This window comes from Neolamprologus multifasciatus, chromosome 1, assembly GCF_963576455.1.
Source record: "Neolamprologus multifasciatus chromosome 1, fNeoMul1.2, whole genome shotgun sequence".
NCBI lineage: Eukaryota > Metazoa > Chordata > Actinopteri > Cichliformes > Cichlidae > Neolamprologus > Neolamprologus multifasciatus.
The window spans coordinates 20,878,058-20,896,616 of NC_140439.1; the positions used below are offsets into that span (position 1 = coordinate 20,878,058).

The window sequence follows — 18,559 nt, forward strand, 5'->3', positions numbered from 1 at the left end:
CATCATTTTGGCTTTTTAATAAATGTCTAGTCTTTTGTAATATTTTCAAAATGAAAAGTAATGCATTTATGAATTTCCTGGCACGTTTTGCAGACAGCAAACAATTTCCTTTGCTGCCTAGATGCCCTTCGGACAGGGATTAGAAGGCAGGCGACTGACAGAGGCCTGACTGAGCTGTGGGCCCTCTGGGGCCCTGCTCATCCAGGCCTGCACAGCCCTCATCCTCATATCCACTCTGCATCACCAGGCAATAACAGCCTTTATTAAAAGCGCATTGCAGCAGTGTCTGTCTATACAACTTACTTTTAGATTGGCCATAATGTGGCATGTAGAAAGGGTCTGGTGGTTAGGGGCTATAATATCCTGTTTCTGGAAAGGTTTACTTTGCATTTTAACAAGCATGAATAAAGAAGGACATTCCAGGAATGGCTACCGTCTGTTTTGCTCTTGCCTGTGGGGAGCAAAAGCTCTGACCATAGCCATTGCATGCCATCAGAGCGTGGCCAGGCTCACCTCTGATTTTACGTAGCTTTAATAGCAGTAAGTTCGCCGCTGGATGTGAAGATGGTTATAGTTTGATAGCAGTAGATGGTAAAATCCTATGAAAAACATATACATATATATATATATATATACACATATATATACATATATATATAAAGATCAGTAATATGCATTCTGAACACATGGTAGTAATTTGACAGACAGGATGTCAACATACTATCTCCCATCATTAAATCTCAAGGTGAGCTCCACAGTGTTTGGCAAACCCTAAAATATGAGCACCTTTGCTCTATCAGAGCATTTCCCACACCATTGTGTATTTTCCAGCATTTTCTGACTGTCTCAAGAATTATGCATGAGGTAGAAAGGGAGGCATGTGGGGAGGGAAGAGAAATGGCTCTGTTGTCAGGATGGGCCTTGCTATTAGGTGTGTGACCCTGAAAGTGCACCCCTTTTAGCGAAACAAGCAATGGATCTCATACTGGATACCACTATTATGCAGTAATTTGTATGCATCCTCTTGTCTCATTTCCATTTATTAAAGCACGCAGCTCCCTGCCCAGTTTCTCAAACTGGTCATTGAAAGTAACACTGATCCAAACCGGAGGTTTATGTACCATTTTCAAGCAGTTATGAAGTGGCAGAGAAATCAAGCGCAGAGTTAAAGTGAGATAACCCCTCCCCAAATCAGTCTTCGCCCTCGAATACCCAGGTCTCTGTGTCCAAACAGACGGGAGACAATGACTGGTGACTGCCCAGGTGGCCCCAGCCCCAGCCTTCTCCTTCTCAGCCTCCTAGGCTCACAGACAGGGATTTCCTCCTGCGATGAGAGCCAAGCCGTCACAGCCCAGCGATCAAGGGCCCGCCATCTGTGACTGAAGCAGATTTACAGCAGGAGCTAATCCACACTGTCAGCTACGTTTGTTTTCCATCTCTGCCTCCACCACGCACATACATAAACTCACTGCAAACTCTCTACAAGTGAGAAACACTCACTTTTTACCCTTATAAAACACTCTCTTCTGAATCTCTTCCATTCACGCACAGACCTAAAGCAAACACTAACCCCTTGCACAGAAGGACATTTACCCATCAGCTCAATTTAATTTTGCCCCTATTAAAAGGCATGATCTCATTTTGCTCTATGCTTAAAAATAATTTTAGTTGTTAAAAATGAGAAACCTAAATGTGTCACTGAGTTACATGCCCCGGTGAACATCATTCATAAGAAATAGGGTCATCATATCTCTCCAACACAAGCTCCCCAAATTCCTCTGCATCCGTTTGGGAGTTTCCTCTGTGTATTAGCTTCTCCTGGACACTTGTACAACCTGATTCTTTACACTGACAGCTGTCAACAATAACTCTAAACACCTACAAACCACTCTTGGTTTCACCTGTTTCTCTGTAGTATCATAAGATATATTTGCTGTTATGACTCTCTTCATAACTGAACACTTGATGGGAATTTTAAACATCTTCAGTTTTCAGTTTCATCCCTATATCTTTTCTATTTTATCTTTATGTAAATATGCCAGCTGCTATTCTTAAAAAAAAGAAAGTAGTGCACTGGTTCAAGTCAGTGCTGAGCTTTGTTCTCTGCACACAGGGCAGCTGTGTGGGGTTGGGGTCCCTCTGAGACCTTCTTTGTTTCGCCATACATAAAGGGTTAAAGAAGACAAATGGAGGTGGGGCCACAGAGCAAAATGCCTAAGCAGCACATTTATAGTATGGGCAAGAATTAAAACAATGCAGGCTTTTTATCCCCGTGTTAGTCTAATTAAAAAGAAACCTAATTTCTGCTGCCCTTGCTCTCCTTGGACATTCAGCCCGGAGGAGATTTGTGGCAATAAATCCCAGCAGTCAGTGTTTGCTGCATCCTCATAAAGAACATGGATATGCAAAGTTGTAAAACACTCCAGATCACATGTGAGGGCAGCCTAAATTTACTGCACTGCTGTCATAGCAACTTAACAGGCAACTTCAACATAATTAGCCAAAAGAAATTATTATGTAAGAGTTGTGCCAGACTACCATTGCATCCCACCTTTGTGTAACGCTGACATGTCTTTGATCACAGAACTGAGGGATTTTTTTTGCTTTGTTTGAAACGGGGGGAGGTGGGACAAATTTCATATGTTCTGGCAACAAACCCAGAAACGCAACAAGCCCAGCACCTAACCCAGCAGAGAAAGCCCTCGCAGGATCACAGAACAGCAGCAGGCAAGGGAATTACTGTCTAGGTGACCCAGAAATCCAGGGGCAACTTTGTTTTAACAAACCAGGGAATGTTCCACCACTTTAGCAAGTATGCCTCAACCACAAAAAGAGCCCTGTGCCACAGAAGAGCTAAAGAAGAGGAAATTAAATATTACACTGGGAATGGCTCAATCCTAGCTGAGAGGTGGGGCTGGCAGTCCAGCACAGCTGATGCTTTTGCGGTGTGAAACGGCAGAAGTGAGGGGTGTGGAGTCAGCAATTTTAAAGTTAACGATTATAGACAAAGAGCTCTGATCATTAAAGTAGTAATGTGATCAAGATGCTCAGTTTTTACACACTGCCTTCCACCTAAAAGATCTCGTTTGTACATGGTTAGCTGTCAAGGAATAGAACGAGTAACATCCCACAAGCTAAACAACAATACTACACAACGTTAGAGCCTAAATAATAACAAGAAATTGCATTAACGTCCATCCCGATAATCAAGCTTCATCGTCACCAAAACACACTCTACAACTTTTTGAAAAACTTGTTCTTGTTTTTAAATTCTTGAATCTGTTAAATACCAGTGGTCTTTTTGAGTAAGTGAGAGTTGCTGTAATTTGATGAAGCTCTGCAAGACAGCAACCACTGCTGACGTGTGTGTACATGTAATGATACCGTGCACACGCAGCCCCGCTGCAGGGACACTTTGCCTAACCTAAGATCCTTCATCCTGGCACAAACACGGGCATCGGAAACATGAAAGCTTAAAAGAGGTGAAGAAAAAAAAAAACGAATCATAAACACTGCATCTACTGAAAAACAGAAAACACATTTATTTGCAAAGAGCAAAACAACTCCTCCTGTCTGGAAAAAAAAAGAAGAAAAAAGATCCCAACCCCCCACCCCTTTTAACCTAAATGGCCCTTCCTCTTGCCTTGCATGTTCGCTTGTCCACTGTACTGTAGTCATTAACATATTTGGAGTGCAGCGAGCAGAAAGCTTAATTGTCCCTAATTGCTCGGCTAAATATGTTCTCTAATGATTTGCTTCAGATCTGTGACTGCCTTTTGCGCAATTTCCCGGCTGCTGGCTTCATTATCCCTGCCTCCTTGGAACAAAGCGTCTTCACAGGCTGGCCTTTTTTTTTTTTCCTCCTACATAACACAGACAGCGAGTATGTGTGCGAGGGAAGTAATGGTTCCCTCTTGGAAGGACACACAATAGAGCCCCTTTGTCAGGGCACAGGAGTTAAAGTGATTAGAAAACCAAATCTCTACTAAGAAAGAGTGTTAATTGACCACAGCTCACTCTTCCTAATCAGTCCATAATAAATGGGCAATTGAGGCACTTTGTTTCAGCCATGCAACTGTTGTTGTGGTGGAGTCTGTGTGTGTGTGTTTTTTGTTTTTTTTTTTTGGGGGGGGGGGGTTCTTCTTGTTGCATCTGCTCCTGTTGTTCAGCCTTCACCCTAATGCTTTGCCTCAATGTGTCTTTAATGGCTTCTGTTCTCGCTGCACAACGTTGGCTTAGTAGGAACATTTTACGTAAAGCATAGTAAATCGCAACTACAACGGAAGACTAAAGTTGTACTGGCATCTATTGTTGAGTATTGTGTCACACAGTTCTGTACGCGTAAAAAAGTCTAAATGTACAAACAAGTGTAGTGCCCATGCATATAAGTTATGGCTGAGCGTCTTCATCATTTCAGAGTAAACTAAGAGCAAATGAAACAAAAAGGCAAACAAAAAAAAACTTAATTTAATTTGGAAACATATCTATTAATGGTCACATTTAGTCTATGAGGAATTTTGCGTGAAAGTGGGAAGCCTTTGAACAATTGTGAATGCAAATTGTTAATGACTTAGGTAAAAAAAAAGCTTCTCAATTGAGCATGTGAATGCGTAATTGTGTGCAAGACACACATGTGTAGGCAAAGACATCAAGAAAGTAAAAAAAAAAAAAAAAAGTACCATAAAGAGACACTAAAAGCAAGCCCCAGGGGCATGTTCTGACCTGTATCTGAAGAAGGGCATTTGCGGATGGTAAAGATGGAGCTGAGGTCCTCCTCCTCCTCTGGCAGGCCCTTCTGCAAGCGCTGAAGCTTCCTGAGGCTCTCACTGCGTTGGTGCTTCATAGAGCGCACATGCTGGATCAGGTTGAGCTTGGCCTTGGTCGAGTAGTTGCACAGCACACAATGGTAGTAGCAGGCATCACCCTCCACCGCGTTTTCGTGCTGCTGCAGGTGCTGTGGGAGGCGAACGAGCGAGAGAGAGGGGAAAGATAGAGATGGAAAGGAACACAGGGAAAGAGAGAGATCGAGAGGAAAAGAGAGAGAGAAAGAAGTTATTGTAGATGGCAGATAGCTGGCTAGGCACCACCGACTCACTTTCACTCACACAGTTGGCAAATGAACAAATCAATTCCCAATCACAGCCCTGTTGTTTAACATCCAGACCTCTTCCACTTCAGGACAACTGTTTGGACTGCACACTTGTCTGCGTGAGTGTCTGTATCAGTGGGCTAACAGGACAGGAGAGGCCTGGGAGGCACGCAAATCTCAGGGGCCCAAGGGCGGGCAGGAATCGCATCAGCCACCCTTCAGAAGCCGCGGGTCTACAGCCTCACAGACGGAAGGAAGCATTGATCCCCTTCACTCAACAGAAGCTTCCCGTCTCTGAAAAGGAAACTCCAAACATCTGCCTGTTTCACGCATGGGATACTAAATATTGATCATGGTGAGTTAAATCCTCACTCTCTCATAGAAAAAGAGAGGCAAAGCCAGCCGGTGGTGAGGCAGGAGGGGGACTGAGGGAAAATGAAACATTCCACAACAGGAGGACAACCTTCAGAGGACAGGAAATCAGCATCAGTATTGACCTGTCAACCCCAGCACTTCCTCCAAGGCTCCACAGCACGCCTGGTCCAGCTTTCACCCACTCTCCACAGAGTCACAACATGCACAACACCCTATAGTGACACCATGCCACAACAATCTCTTGTCACATCACCAGGCTCCAGTCTAATTACCTCCTGCATGGCTCAATCAATGATGCAATGCCAACACAATATGTCTGAACCTGGTGCGAGCAACAGAGTTATTGACCATTATCCTAAAGCATCACACTGATTGTTGCTGGATGTTTACAATAAAAGCCCCAGACCACGCATGGCTACTTGTGTCATGCCTGTCACGTGCTGTTTCTTATATCAAACTCTGCAGTCTCGCTGTGGATTTCTGTGGCTGCAATCGATGTCAATCACCAAAAGTTTTCCTCTCTTTCCTCTGATCTTATTGGCACCTGTGTCTCCTGTGAGGCATGCTGAGAGAGTACAACTAAATAATTGTAAAATGCAGAGTGTCTTATGCAGAGAGATTGTGGATGAATATATACCTTTTAGTACATACAGTACAAGTGAAACAGCTGTTCAACGAAGGCCAAAATAATGATGAAACACTACTGGATACACTGAAAGGTATTTCTGCTCATTTTTAAAGCTATAATATGCTTCAACTGTCATTTACTTTGTAAACACAACACTATATATAATTTTTTTAAAGAAAATCCTGTACATTGTTTCTTTAACCAGGCAAAATGCACTGAAGAAAATTAACCTTGACGTTCACCTATACCATTTTTATACATTCAAACAGTATTATCTTCTATGTGTCAGTTTCCCTTTATAAACCATTCATCAAGAAGACACTGAACTATCCTCTCCTGCACTAGACGGCCTGTTTGGCTGGCTGGAAGACATAAAAGCAATGGAAACATTACACATTTAACCACATTACTTCTAAATCAGGTGTTGACAGGCTGGCGAAAAAAAAAGTCATAACAATATTATGCCTCCCTAAAAAGCTCTTGTCCCTTTCTCCTAATGTTTAATTTTCTGGCAATATTCTAATATTGCTATGGGGTTTTCTGAGCTATTGTGTTTCATTCTCTTTGGCTTCATATTTCTCACTTCTACACCTAAAATGTGCATTAAGACACTGCTTCCAGGAAAAGGAATAGGAGGGTTTTTTTTTCCTCTTTGTGAGCCCCACGGCTCAGTGTAATAGAGTTATTAGGTGATTGTAAAAAGCTCTGTGTGCTCTCCTTTCTCGCCTCGTTTTAAGCCATCCATGATGTCATGAATAGGTGTTGCTGGATATTGGGGGGGGGGGGGGGGTTCCTCCTTTTCCTCCTTTTCCTCTGTGCACAAATATTGCATCAGGACTAAGGCAGAGAGAAATCTGAGAGACAGATTTGGTTATAGATGACATCAAATCAATCAAATTTCTTTTAGTCATAGCAGATGTCTTGAAGTTTAAAAAAGGAGCTCTTGCTGCAAATGACTCAAGGCTCCAAAAATCTGCAAGAAAACCAGTTTTTAAAAAAGTGACAGCACCTGACCAAGACTTCAAAGCTAGTCTCGTGAGGCAGAAAAAAAAAGTCCTGGGAGTTTTACAGCTTCCCATAAAAAGCACAGGGTTTATATAGGAGTGAACCTGAGACTGCCTGCCCCAGAATCAGCCATAATTCACTATAAACCTCGACTGGCCAGGAAGATGTCCTCAACAGGGCCAGATCTGGCTAGCCCCGTTGTTTGTAGCTCTGTCTACAATGTCAAATGGTTACACCTGTAAACCAACACTTTCCCCATCTCTTATATTGGCCATGACCCAAAGCAGTCTGGAGACCTTTACAGAGCTCGTGAACAAGAGAGGAGAGTGAGGTGGTCGCCGCTCATTCAGTATTAGGGAGAGGACGATGGTGTAAAAAAATACTTTTGACCAATGAACAACAATGCGCATTTGATTATTTCACACTTTCTCTAATATTGATTGCGTGATAGACTATGATCTATCTAACTGTACAAACTGCTTGGACAAAGTGCGCTTGCGGGCCAGCTTCTTTTCCGATTGTGTGCACACATGCATATACACTTTGAATGTGAAACATAATAATGTATGAGACAGGGCCTATGTCTGTTTCCTATGAACCTGCAATGAAGCCCCCAGTTGATAAATCACCTCCAACTGGAGTGCAGGAATTTGGCAGCTTAATGAAAAAGTCATGTTGGGTTGGGAGGAGTTGGTCTGCCTGGCTCTTAGGTTTCTAACTGCCCTATCAAGGCCCCAACTACAGGGGAGCTGTGGAGCATAATGGGGGGAATCTGGCTGGGTCAGTGGCATGGATTCAATACCACTGAACTGTCTAGGAATTTACAGCAGTTATATAGGAGATTCAGCTGGGCGAGTGTTTGTGGCTGCCTATATAATAACATATTAAAAATATTGCAGCAGTGATTGGGAGATTTTTAAACACGATTAAAGGCAATGAAAGTGCTACAAAACCGCAACTAATAAAACAGCTAAATAAGCGAGCTTTCTGAAGCTTCACATTGTACAGTAGCAGCTGTTACAGTGAAAAATGAAATGTAGTCATCGTTTTTTTAAGCCTCTCTCTTCGATGGAGCACCTTACCTCTTGCTGTGGAGGCTGAAGCAGTGCTCGGTGCTTTTTCAGGTAAAGAGGGACAGGGGCGGTGTGAGCACCACCCCATCCTCTCTCTCACAACTCTACAGTGCACCTTGCCCTCTGAGTGGGCAACGCATGCCTGTATCAGTTTCACCACCCACCCAGAGCACTGCATACATCTGCATTTCCATCCACTTAAATGCAAAGTAAAAGTGGACCTTTAACACAAAACAGTGTGGTTGCAGAGAGAGTCCAGCTAGCACAAGATGGAGGTGGGCATTACTGGAAGGGTGGAAGGGAGACAGAAAGCCGGTAATTCCAAAGAATGGCTCCCAAAGGAGCCGTATAATACAACTTGTACACGTAACAACACATACAAAAGTATAGACAAAAAGAGAATCAAAAATGTACGCATACAAACACGCACAAATACGCACACACAAACACACACAGCCGTATACCATTATGATCATACACTAATTTCCAACATTAAATTTGGCAGTGCTGTTAATACAAAATTAATGCATTAAAACAGATGACTATCTGTGAGCTAAATAGCTATCAATTCTAAGAGAGCTGCCAAATTCCCTCTGTGAGAGAGCTGGTGAGTATCTGCTTGGATATTGCTTTGTAATTGTCTCCCTGATTCTCTGTACTAAAAGCTCTTGTCTGTGTGTGTGTGTTTGTGTGTATGCATGATTGTGTGCGTGCGTGCTTCATGGTTTAAACTGCAATTCACACCTGAAGCAATGCAGTGCACAGCACTCCAGCAGAGCAGATCTATGATAAGATTAGGTCCTTTAAATCACAGAAGTTATTATTGGGGTATTTTTTATTTTTTGGGGGGGCTTTTTTTGTTATTCAAATATAGCAAAAACAATGCAAAAATTCCAATCAGTGAAGTAATTGTATTACACTCTGAATGGAGACAATGAAATGTGCCGGTTGGGTTGAAAAAGCAACTAAAGGCAAAGGGATGATAAAATCACCTTGTGCTATCGCTTCTTCATCGAGGCAACTAGATAACCTGTGCCTAACCTTCAACTAGTATCAGGTGTTTTGACAACCGAAGAATCTGCTCTTAGTGAGAAAAAGTGTTGCACAGCAGCACAAACACTTTGCAGGACTCAAAACTGGTCTGGGGCTGGAGGTAGGATTTTCTTGTCCAAATAGACCAAAGCTTTGTGATTACCATAAAATTTTTTTTTTTTTTTTTTTTTTTAAAGTATAGCATCCGGCATGCCTAATGCAAACAAGAAAAAGAAGACTAAGAAGAAAAATAAACAAAAAGTTCCAATATGGATGTCAAGTGGATAAGCCGATTAGGTCAATACTCACGTCGCTCTTCAGGAGGACAACCTTCAGAGGAATGGAGACTGTTACCTGCATTTTTATGAATGCAGGCTGACAATATTAAATCATTGAACATTTGGGCTTCATAATATCAAAGTCTGGGAATGACAAAATCCCGCTTCATGTCAGAATGTGTAAATAAAAAGCAGTTTTTTGTAGCTGTACGATACTTAAGGCTGAGTGTTTTCAAGATATTTCCAGGCCATCTCAATGTGTAAATATATGAAGTGATTAGTTTAAAAAGCAGTTGGCCAAAACTGACATCTGAATCTTAAAGTTTAATTTAAATTTAAAACAGATTATGTAAATTTGGATTAAGTTTAAGTTTTTCAAAATAGATGACCCTTTTCCTCCCAAGCCAAAGTATACTTGTAGATGTGCAGATTTGTTGGGAACTTCGTGAATCTGCATTCTGGGATTCCCCTAGAATAGAAGCAGGTTATTCAGCAAAGAAAAGGAGAGCGACTGTGACTGGAGTCAGTGAGTGCTCGTAGTTTGGCCTGTGATTTCCCCGATTGCCAGCAGCACGAACAACAGTTCCAACCACAGGCCCCACTGGGTGCCAAGTGTGGTGGCTGCTTTGAATTAGCCACTGCAAGTTGCAACATGCCTAAGAGTTAGGTTGTGGCTTAAGGGGACTGTGTATTCCAGGCCAAACTGCATACCTACTGCTTCCTGAACCTCATCTCCACCCTCGTCCTTTCTTTTCCTTTACTCTTTAATACCTGCCAACCCTCGTCTGCATCCTGTCCCTCTGTCTCAAAGCCCATAATGTGCTAAGTTGCTTCCTCTACTGTCTTGCTGTAGAAATGATCCATCACTACCGGTGAATAAAACCAGGCTGCATATTTGTCTCTGGGAGGGAAGGGAGAAACAAAACGGACCTCTGTGTCGTAAGTGGGGGCAGCAAAGTAAAGATGGATCACTGTAGGTGTCCTTGGAGAGGATGACTTAACATGGGCCTATAAAACAAAGTAGCTTGGGAGGGGTCATGGAGACACTTAAAGACAATGCAGCTACTGGTGTTCCACACCCACCACTCTTACTTACTTTAACATTAAATAAAGCAATAATTATTGAATTCCATTTGAATGAGTAAGATGCTAGAAAGTAAACAATGGGAACATAATTGCAGAGGGAAGGTAATCAATGCAGGCAGTCATTTGGGCCATGTTGATTATGTAGGCTGCTGTATGTGCTCTGTGTGTAAGAGTGTGTGCACTTTTGTGCAGCCATTGCAAATCTAAGGTGAGCCAAGGGGAGTATGTGCTGTGACAAGGAGCTGAGTAATACACTCTCCCACATGCACACACACAAAACAAGAATCGGGTAATCCCTCCTTCAATAATGACCCAGGGCTCTAAACAATAGCTCTCAATCAGCTGATCAATGTGTCCACATAATTCATGTGCGACTCACTGTCTTTGAAAAAGGAGGAGGAGGAGGATAAGTAAGCAGGCAGGCAGTAGAGAGATCAATGCCCTGTGCGGTGATAACGAGCCTGGGCCTATGCCCACAGGAGCCCCACTCTGGCGTCCAGGGTCTCTCTCATTAAGAACATTTGGATAAGCATGGCTATACATACATAATATGCACTTCTAATCATAGGCAGATAAACACATTTCTCCCCCTCTTAATGAGCTGGGTCCTGCTTTTGTGACACACAGCAATGACTCCAAAACAGGCAGGAAATGATGTCAATCCCCAAATAAGAAAAAAAAAAGAGTAAAGCAAATTAACAGCAAGCTGTTGGCCTCCTCTTTCAGTAGCTAATTAACAGCTTAACCTCCTGGTGCTTTTATGAAAGCCATGCTGGGAGGAGCTTGCCAAAATTGCAGTACAATAAGTCTGCCTGCAGGAGGCGAGAGCAGGGTGGAGCTACGGGGGTACCCAAACAACTATTACAGCCACTTGATGACATGTGTACTGGCAAGGTACCATCTGGAAGCTGAATGGGGCAAATCAGGACCTGCCCTGGCCCTTCTCTCCATTACCCAGAGTACTGTGTCAACATAACAACCCTCCATTTTGGACAGCGGTGAGAATAATTACTTGTACAGGGCTGCGGAAGAACATGTTTTTGATTTTCATTTAAGCAAAACAGGAGGCACACAGCAGGCTGCAATATTCAGATTTTGTGTTTCACTGCATAAAGTGTTACTCTCTTACAATAAAGACTCAGGACATTCGGGTGGAAGAGAAATAGTTTTGTGTTGATCTCAGTCTTTTGACTGTGACAGGTGCCGGTGAGACAAAAGATGAGACAAAACCTGAACATATTCATCTCTAAAGCAACCTGAAAAGGCTGCGATGTGATTTTCATACGAGAGACAGAAAACAGGCAGGTATTTTGAATAAAAAGAAACACACCTGCTTTCGGCACCCAAAGCAACAACTTAACTTCTTAATGCCCCACCCCATTCTTTGAGTTTTCTTCGCAAGCAGTAATAACAGCGTCTTGAGGCCACTAATATTAAACTATAAACCACTCCCTATCTTCTGGCTAAGAAAATGGGCCAACATGAAAGACTTCTATCTGAATCATATCTAGCTTTACACAAGTGTTGGACCCCCGTGCGTATACAGCTTTTTCAAGTGCTTCCTGTGAATGTTTGCAATGCAAACCACAGGAGTACCTGATGAAGCTTGGCTACAGACAAGCAAAGCCATCAATCAAACAGAATCCCCTTGTACTCCTATAGAACGAGTTCCGTGTGATTTAGAGGGATATCTCAGGAATTTATGAAAGGTGCTGCTCAGGTTGTCTGAGGAGAGCTTTACAGGCCTATTAATGGAAGCGAGTGTGAATACTAGATGAGAACAAGATGACTGACTACAGTAGATCTGGATCTGGAGCTGTACTGTAGGTCACTGGTGTGTGAGTACGTAGAGGCAGAGGCAGGGCTGCACCCGTCCAGCTGACAAAAGTCTCCAACACCTCCCTGCTACTCATTTGTCACTTGACAGCCAGACAATGGCAGTGTGGCCTTGAGGAGCAGCTCTGAACATGAGAGGCAGAAAGCTTGTTAGATGGAGATGAAGGATGAAAGGGTTTGGAGAATGAACCCTACATGAGTACATGAAGGAAACGGCAAGAAGCAGGATGGGACTGTACCAAATACAATTAGTCTTCGAGAACAAACATCACACTCTGCAGCGTATGCAGATCTGGCGAGGGAGTATCCAGCAGAAATAAAGACCTCCGGTGGTGAAATTAAACACGGCCATCATCTCGTGTCAGTGTTAGTGATGTATCCTTTTTCCCACTTGTCGGCCATTGTGACTCAGAAAAAGAGCCTTAAACATCCTCACAGCATTACAGGTGACCGAGGGCCATGCTCGCTAAATTGCAGGTGTGCCGACATTCTTCTTGCCGGGTCTATTGTCATTAGCTGATCTCCTTTAGCACCTCTGCACTGACGTAATGGGAGAGACGAGACACAGAATCAAGCCTCCTCAGGCTTGTATTATCTAGCTTTCACCCCTGGCGTTCTCAGTTTGGTAGTGTAAATATTTCATTAACACATAATTGGTTACAGCTTCAGGCTACGCAATAAGGCTGTGATAGCTGTAACACTGTATATATCTGGCTTCTCCGTATCCTTTTTAATGTAAAATTCATAGAAAATGTGTTTTGGGGAGAGGGTGTTTGAGATCTCGTAAAGGGAAATGTTTGGATGTTCATGCACTGCCCTCACACAAGCTCAGCAGAGACACCAGCTAATTAAGAACAGTGATGATGTGCTCAGCCCGTGTCAATATTTAACCCAGTCTTATGCAGCTATCTTTATTAGTAGCACTGCACTAACAAAAGGAGCAATGTGGCTTTTGAGAGGTCCTCGTCTTAAAATGAAAATTAATGAGTGGGGTTGAGTGGAGGTGAATATACAGAATAGCTCTATATGTGGGCCTATTTGCATGGAACATGAAGTACCTTGTTGCGGTGAAACTGCTGTTGAGTGTTCTTCAAGCAATTCATACACCAAACACCCACCAGTTTCACCTGCCAACTAAAAGCTGCAACTTTAATGAGAGAAAGCCTGACATTTCACTTTTTTTGCGTGTAGATACTCAAAAGCTTAACACTAAACGGCAATACCATCACTTCCATAATATGGGATATTTATTTTCTCAGTTGCACTTATAAAACACGTTTAACAGAGTCGCCACATACATCCTTTTAACTTTCCTCTTCATTGTTCAATAATCAGTGCTTAAACTGTTACCTTTTTAAAGTAGACAAATATAAAACAAAGTAGCGCTTAATACGGTGGCCCCACTCCCCAACCTCAAGGACACAGCCAGCGCCATCTGTACTTCCTGTGGCCTTGCTAAGACGGACTTCTTAACAGGGTCACTGTTATTGTCGCTCATTAGCCAAAGGGGAGAGGGGGAGAAAAATAACTCCATTTTCCATGAAAAAGAAACAAAAGTGCTCTTCGATCAGGGGGATCAATTGAGGATCAATAACCTAAACTTTCATCATTTTCAGCACAGCATAATTACGGCAGAGATATAGTTGTCATCACTGAAAATCAAACAAAGACCAGACTAATTGGGAGAGCCCTATTGCTTTGGTCATGCTGGCAAGAAAGCTTTATAAGCCCCAGAAAGACTTGATGATGAACGGTCTTTGGAGCTTCCCAAAATAACTTCGTGTGCCATTAGCAAGTGTCATCATGGAGGTCACTGAGCTGGCTGCCCATTCACAGACATCTAATACTGGGCATTGCCAGATACCACACAAGATCTCCTTTCTCATGTGTGCACATAGGGTATAAAATGAAAATCGTTCATACGTTTATGAGATGACTTGATTTTGATATATTGTTCTGGAAGCGCATTCTTATTATCCCAGCACAATTTGCTGCTGACCTCCTGTGCCATAAAAAGTTGTTTCCCACTGCAGTAGCTGAGCACTGTAAAGACACTTGCAGAGTGGGTAAAGCAAAGAGGCATGGCTGATATAACTTATATTTCACAGCCTGGCATCGCCGCCAAGCCGTCCTTACTTTCCACACCATATACACTGCTCAATCGTGCAAAAAATCTCAAACTATACTTCAAAGCCTACCACTTTTCCCCTTCCTGTTTATTGATTAGACAGAGCTCTTGTTCAGTAATTGTGCAGTAAATCAAGCATGGTGCGCACTAATCTCAACCCCGGGAGGAAAGTGTTAAAGGTAAAACCTGCTGAAAAGTGCATAATTATGGTGCTGTGTGCAGCCAGGAGAGAGGATATTCTCCTCCCTCTCACATTTCTCACTCACTCTCTGCCTGCGCAACCAGAGGCAGCAGGGAGAGGGGTTGGCAGAAGAGCAACGGGAAGTGTGTACAGTTTCTAACCACCTCTCGCTCTCCCTCCTTTACTCTTTCAGTCCCTCTCCCTCTCAGTGCATTCCCAACCAAAGCGCCGGGGGCGCCATGCTTGTAAGGAAAACCACAGCCTTTTGAGTGCCTCTTGTATTTACAAACGGAGGCATGTTGGAATCAAAGGCATTACCACATGACATAACACATTAAACAGTTGGCAGATTGAGAATTTATATGCTGAATAGATATTGAGTGGGGTAAACAGGAATAGTGCCCTTATTGGATCAGTTTAGCTAACAATACTTGGTATGAGAGTGAAACTTACCTAGACCAGAGCACACTTTCAACTGCAGAAGCTCCCTCCTTTCTCTTGCTTTTCCTTCTCTCTTACCACACAGCTCAGGCTAGAGCCCAGGTGGAGACAGCTATCACTTTCCCATCAACTTCCTGTTCCTCTTGTCTCTCCGCCCCTCTTTCTCTCTGCTCTCTCGCTCACTGCACAACTTTTTTTCTGTGCAGTTTTTGAAGTAATACAAAGCCACGTCTCGTACCCATTTTCAAAAATAATCAACGCTGCAGTTCACATTTTTTTCCCTCCTTTTACTTCTCTCATCCTCTTCCCAACAGTTTCCCCATGTTGCTGTTCTGCCTAATCTCACCCCAGTTTTTATTTCACCCTCATCAGCAGGGATCTAAAAATAAATGATAAATGGAATATGATATTTTAAAGCCTTATCTCTTATCTGTTCCTACAGGGGAATAATAAGGTAGTTAATCCTGCAGATCCTACTCAAATTGATTAATCAGCACATGCGGACAATCAAATAAATGATTAATATTCCCCAGTCCTGTGGTCGGACAGTTACCCCTGAAACCATCAGTAATAATTCAGTAACCCTTCCCAGACCACAGGCTGTAGCTAGTCAGCCTCACTCAGCATCAGCCTTCTGATCTGATGTTCAGCAGGACTTTGAACTCCCCACACAGAAACTCAGACACACCAGGGGTAAAGCATTCTGCACCATACTCTCTCTATAGGCCTCCTCCAGTGCTTACCTGATCAGAAGCGTGTATATACAGAATTTAGGTAGATGAACAGGAAAAAATGTTCTTTATCTAGCTGCTGTTAAAGATAGCAGCACTGGGTGGGAAAAGATCACCATCATATAGTTTCCAGGTGACTTCACAGAAGTGCTATAGAACAGAGAAAAAAAAGCTTCCACAAAACAGCGTTACATAATACACACACCAAGAATAAAAATGTTCAAGGAGTCTTTAAAAAAGAGAACACATCCATACTTGAAACTGTTTTATGCAAGTACTGGGTAAAGTGCTGCTGTGTTGCCAAAGACACAGAAGCCTGATGACTTCAGGCACTCACATGCGGACATACTGTCAGAGAGACGGGCTATATGACAACAACTATCCCCAAGTTTCGCCACATTGAGCACGTCTTTCCCTGTTGGTGAACAAATGGGGGGGGTGGGGGGGGCTGTCTATTCTATCCTATTACCCATAGTATTCTCCCTCCCACAGAGGTCACAGAGCAGCCATCTACATGGTGCTCCTCTGCATCTGCCAGCTAGAAGAGTTATTAATCAGGGAGAAAGCTTGTGGCAGAAGAGAGCACCTCTTGCCCTTCACATTTGCACTAGGCCAAGGATGAATGGTGGGGGTGGGTACTATGGTAAGGCGGGAGATATACGATTGCACGATGGAGGTAGGGGGGTATAGGGGGAGTTATCCGTCTCTGCTAGCTTTTGAATACAAGAAGTTGTGCAAAGTCTGTAGTCTAACCCAGCAAACAGATACACACTGTATATACCAAATGTATACATATGGGCCCAAGCCCCACCCCAATCCGTCCTCTCTGCCTAACAGGAGACTTGGCTTTTGTGTTGCTTCTAACCAGCTGGTTGCCTGAATCAGCACATGTAGCCAATGAAAGCTATTTATGATTACCATGACACCGTGAGTCTTCAGAATTGCTATGATTTTTTTTTATGGCTTCCCAGCATTACTGCAGCCATTTAAACTCCCTCTAAGAGGTCACTAACTTCAAGAGGGATACAGTTTGGGATCAGGTTGAAATTTAGCTACAACACACACTGAAGTCCATTCACTGGTGTTTTGCAGGGCGACGCTATAAGAACTAGAGTCTGTACTAGAAGAAGCTTGAGCCCTAGAGTGTGACTGGCCATTCAGTACTCTTGCCAATATACTTTGTGATATATGGCTTTGTCTTTAATAGGTACGAGCATGGTGTGTAGAACGGTGTCATGAAAAAAAGCCTCTGGTTTTATATATAAGCATTACAGTTCACTTTGAACTCTTCTCTTGCTCCACTGTTTATAAATCAGCCACACAAATATTTATGAGCGGAATGAGGAAAATGGCTGGTCTGGTTTGTATCTCTGCCCTCCTTCCCTCCCCGCTGCGTTCTCTCCCTCCCCCTGTGGCTGATGTGTAGATGAGGCCACCACAGACGCAGAGCGAGCATATAGGCCCCAGGCCACATCCATCATATCTGTTCTGTCTCTGGCTATTGTGTGGTCCCAGAGAAGGTTGAACCAACCAGACTGGGTAAAAGAAAAGATGGCAAATTTACTATGAATAAGAGACGAATGCAGCATGTAGCACATATCTCACTTATCACAGGCTTGTAACTGCTATGTTTGAATGAATCGTATGAGCCAAACCATGAACAAAACAATGAATGTCAGCGTGTGGATTTTGTGCTGTGTGGATAAAGTTGTGCCCCCAACTTACGCATCGCTAGTTCATCAGTAACAAAACTCAATAAATTAATACAACCATGTTCAATATGTGCTGCCTTTGGCTTCCTTTTAGCTAACCTGTCTGTTTGTGTGTTTTACACTCACACAACATGCCCTCAGCTTCTGGATTTTATGCTTTAATTGCTCCCCCCAGCCCTGACCCTTGATCCAGATTACTCTGATATACAGTATCTCCATTAAATTGGGAAGTAGGTAAATATTTTCTAATGACCCTTAGTTCTAGCGACACCATTAAAAATGGAAAGAGGGGGGGAAAAGAAAAATCAATCTTCTTTCCTTTTTGCCCTTCACTGACTCTATTAGTTCCCTTTTTTATCGGTTGTCTCCAAAAAATGTGGAGGTAGATCGAGCAGAATGGAGTGTCCACTCTCACTTTGACAGGGCAATGGACTTTACTGAGATGCATTTCAGTAATGAGGAGATTACCGACCTACGGTCAGAAAGAAAAATCTTTTGAACAGCATCTCCTCTGTCCTTCTCGTAACACATTGGATTTACCGATCTGATACAAAAAAAGGAAATAGTCAGACTGCCTTTATCTAAACTGAACAGAATGTTGATCCTGCAATCTAGACTTGAGATCATTAGAAAGATAATCCGGTCTAAAGCAGAGAAGAGACAAACTGGACCAAATGTTCCCATCATGTAGTGCACGAAAAGTTCAAGGTTTGAGCAAAACAGTAAAAAGCTGATGAACCATATGCGTGTGTGTCTGTGGGTAGGGGCAGGCAGGGGTGGGGGTGAGGGGGTTGGGGGTTGGGGGGGGGCAGTGGTGGACTGGCTTGTCGATCGATGCAGTGATTGGCAGTTAATGGCTTTTCCTGTTCTGCCTTGGTAACCCTGGCCTGATGGCTGTTGCTTCTGATCAGAGATGGCAGATGGTGTTTGATTTTCGTATATAAACCTCTGACTTTGTGGAGAT

At 43.1% G+C, this 18,559-nt stretch overlaps 1 protein-coding gene across 9 annotated transcripts in view; it reads right to left on the reverse strand.

Moving 5' to 3' along the window:
• Positions 1 to 18,559, reverse strand: part of zfhx3b (zinc finger homeobox 3b) — a 287,490-nt gene that overhangs the window by 55,101 nt on the left and 213,830 nt on the right. For all 9 annotated transcript variants that reach the window (XM_085162836.1, XM_085162826.1, XM_085162793.1 and 6 more), the window contains one exon: positions 4,723 to 4,954. In XM_085162836.1, coding sequence (XP_085018962.1) covers positions 4,723 to 4,954 — 232 coding nt within the window. The remainder of the gene's footprint in view (positions 1 to 4,722; positions 4,955 to 18,559) is intronic.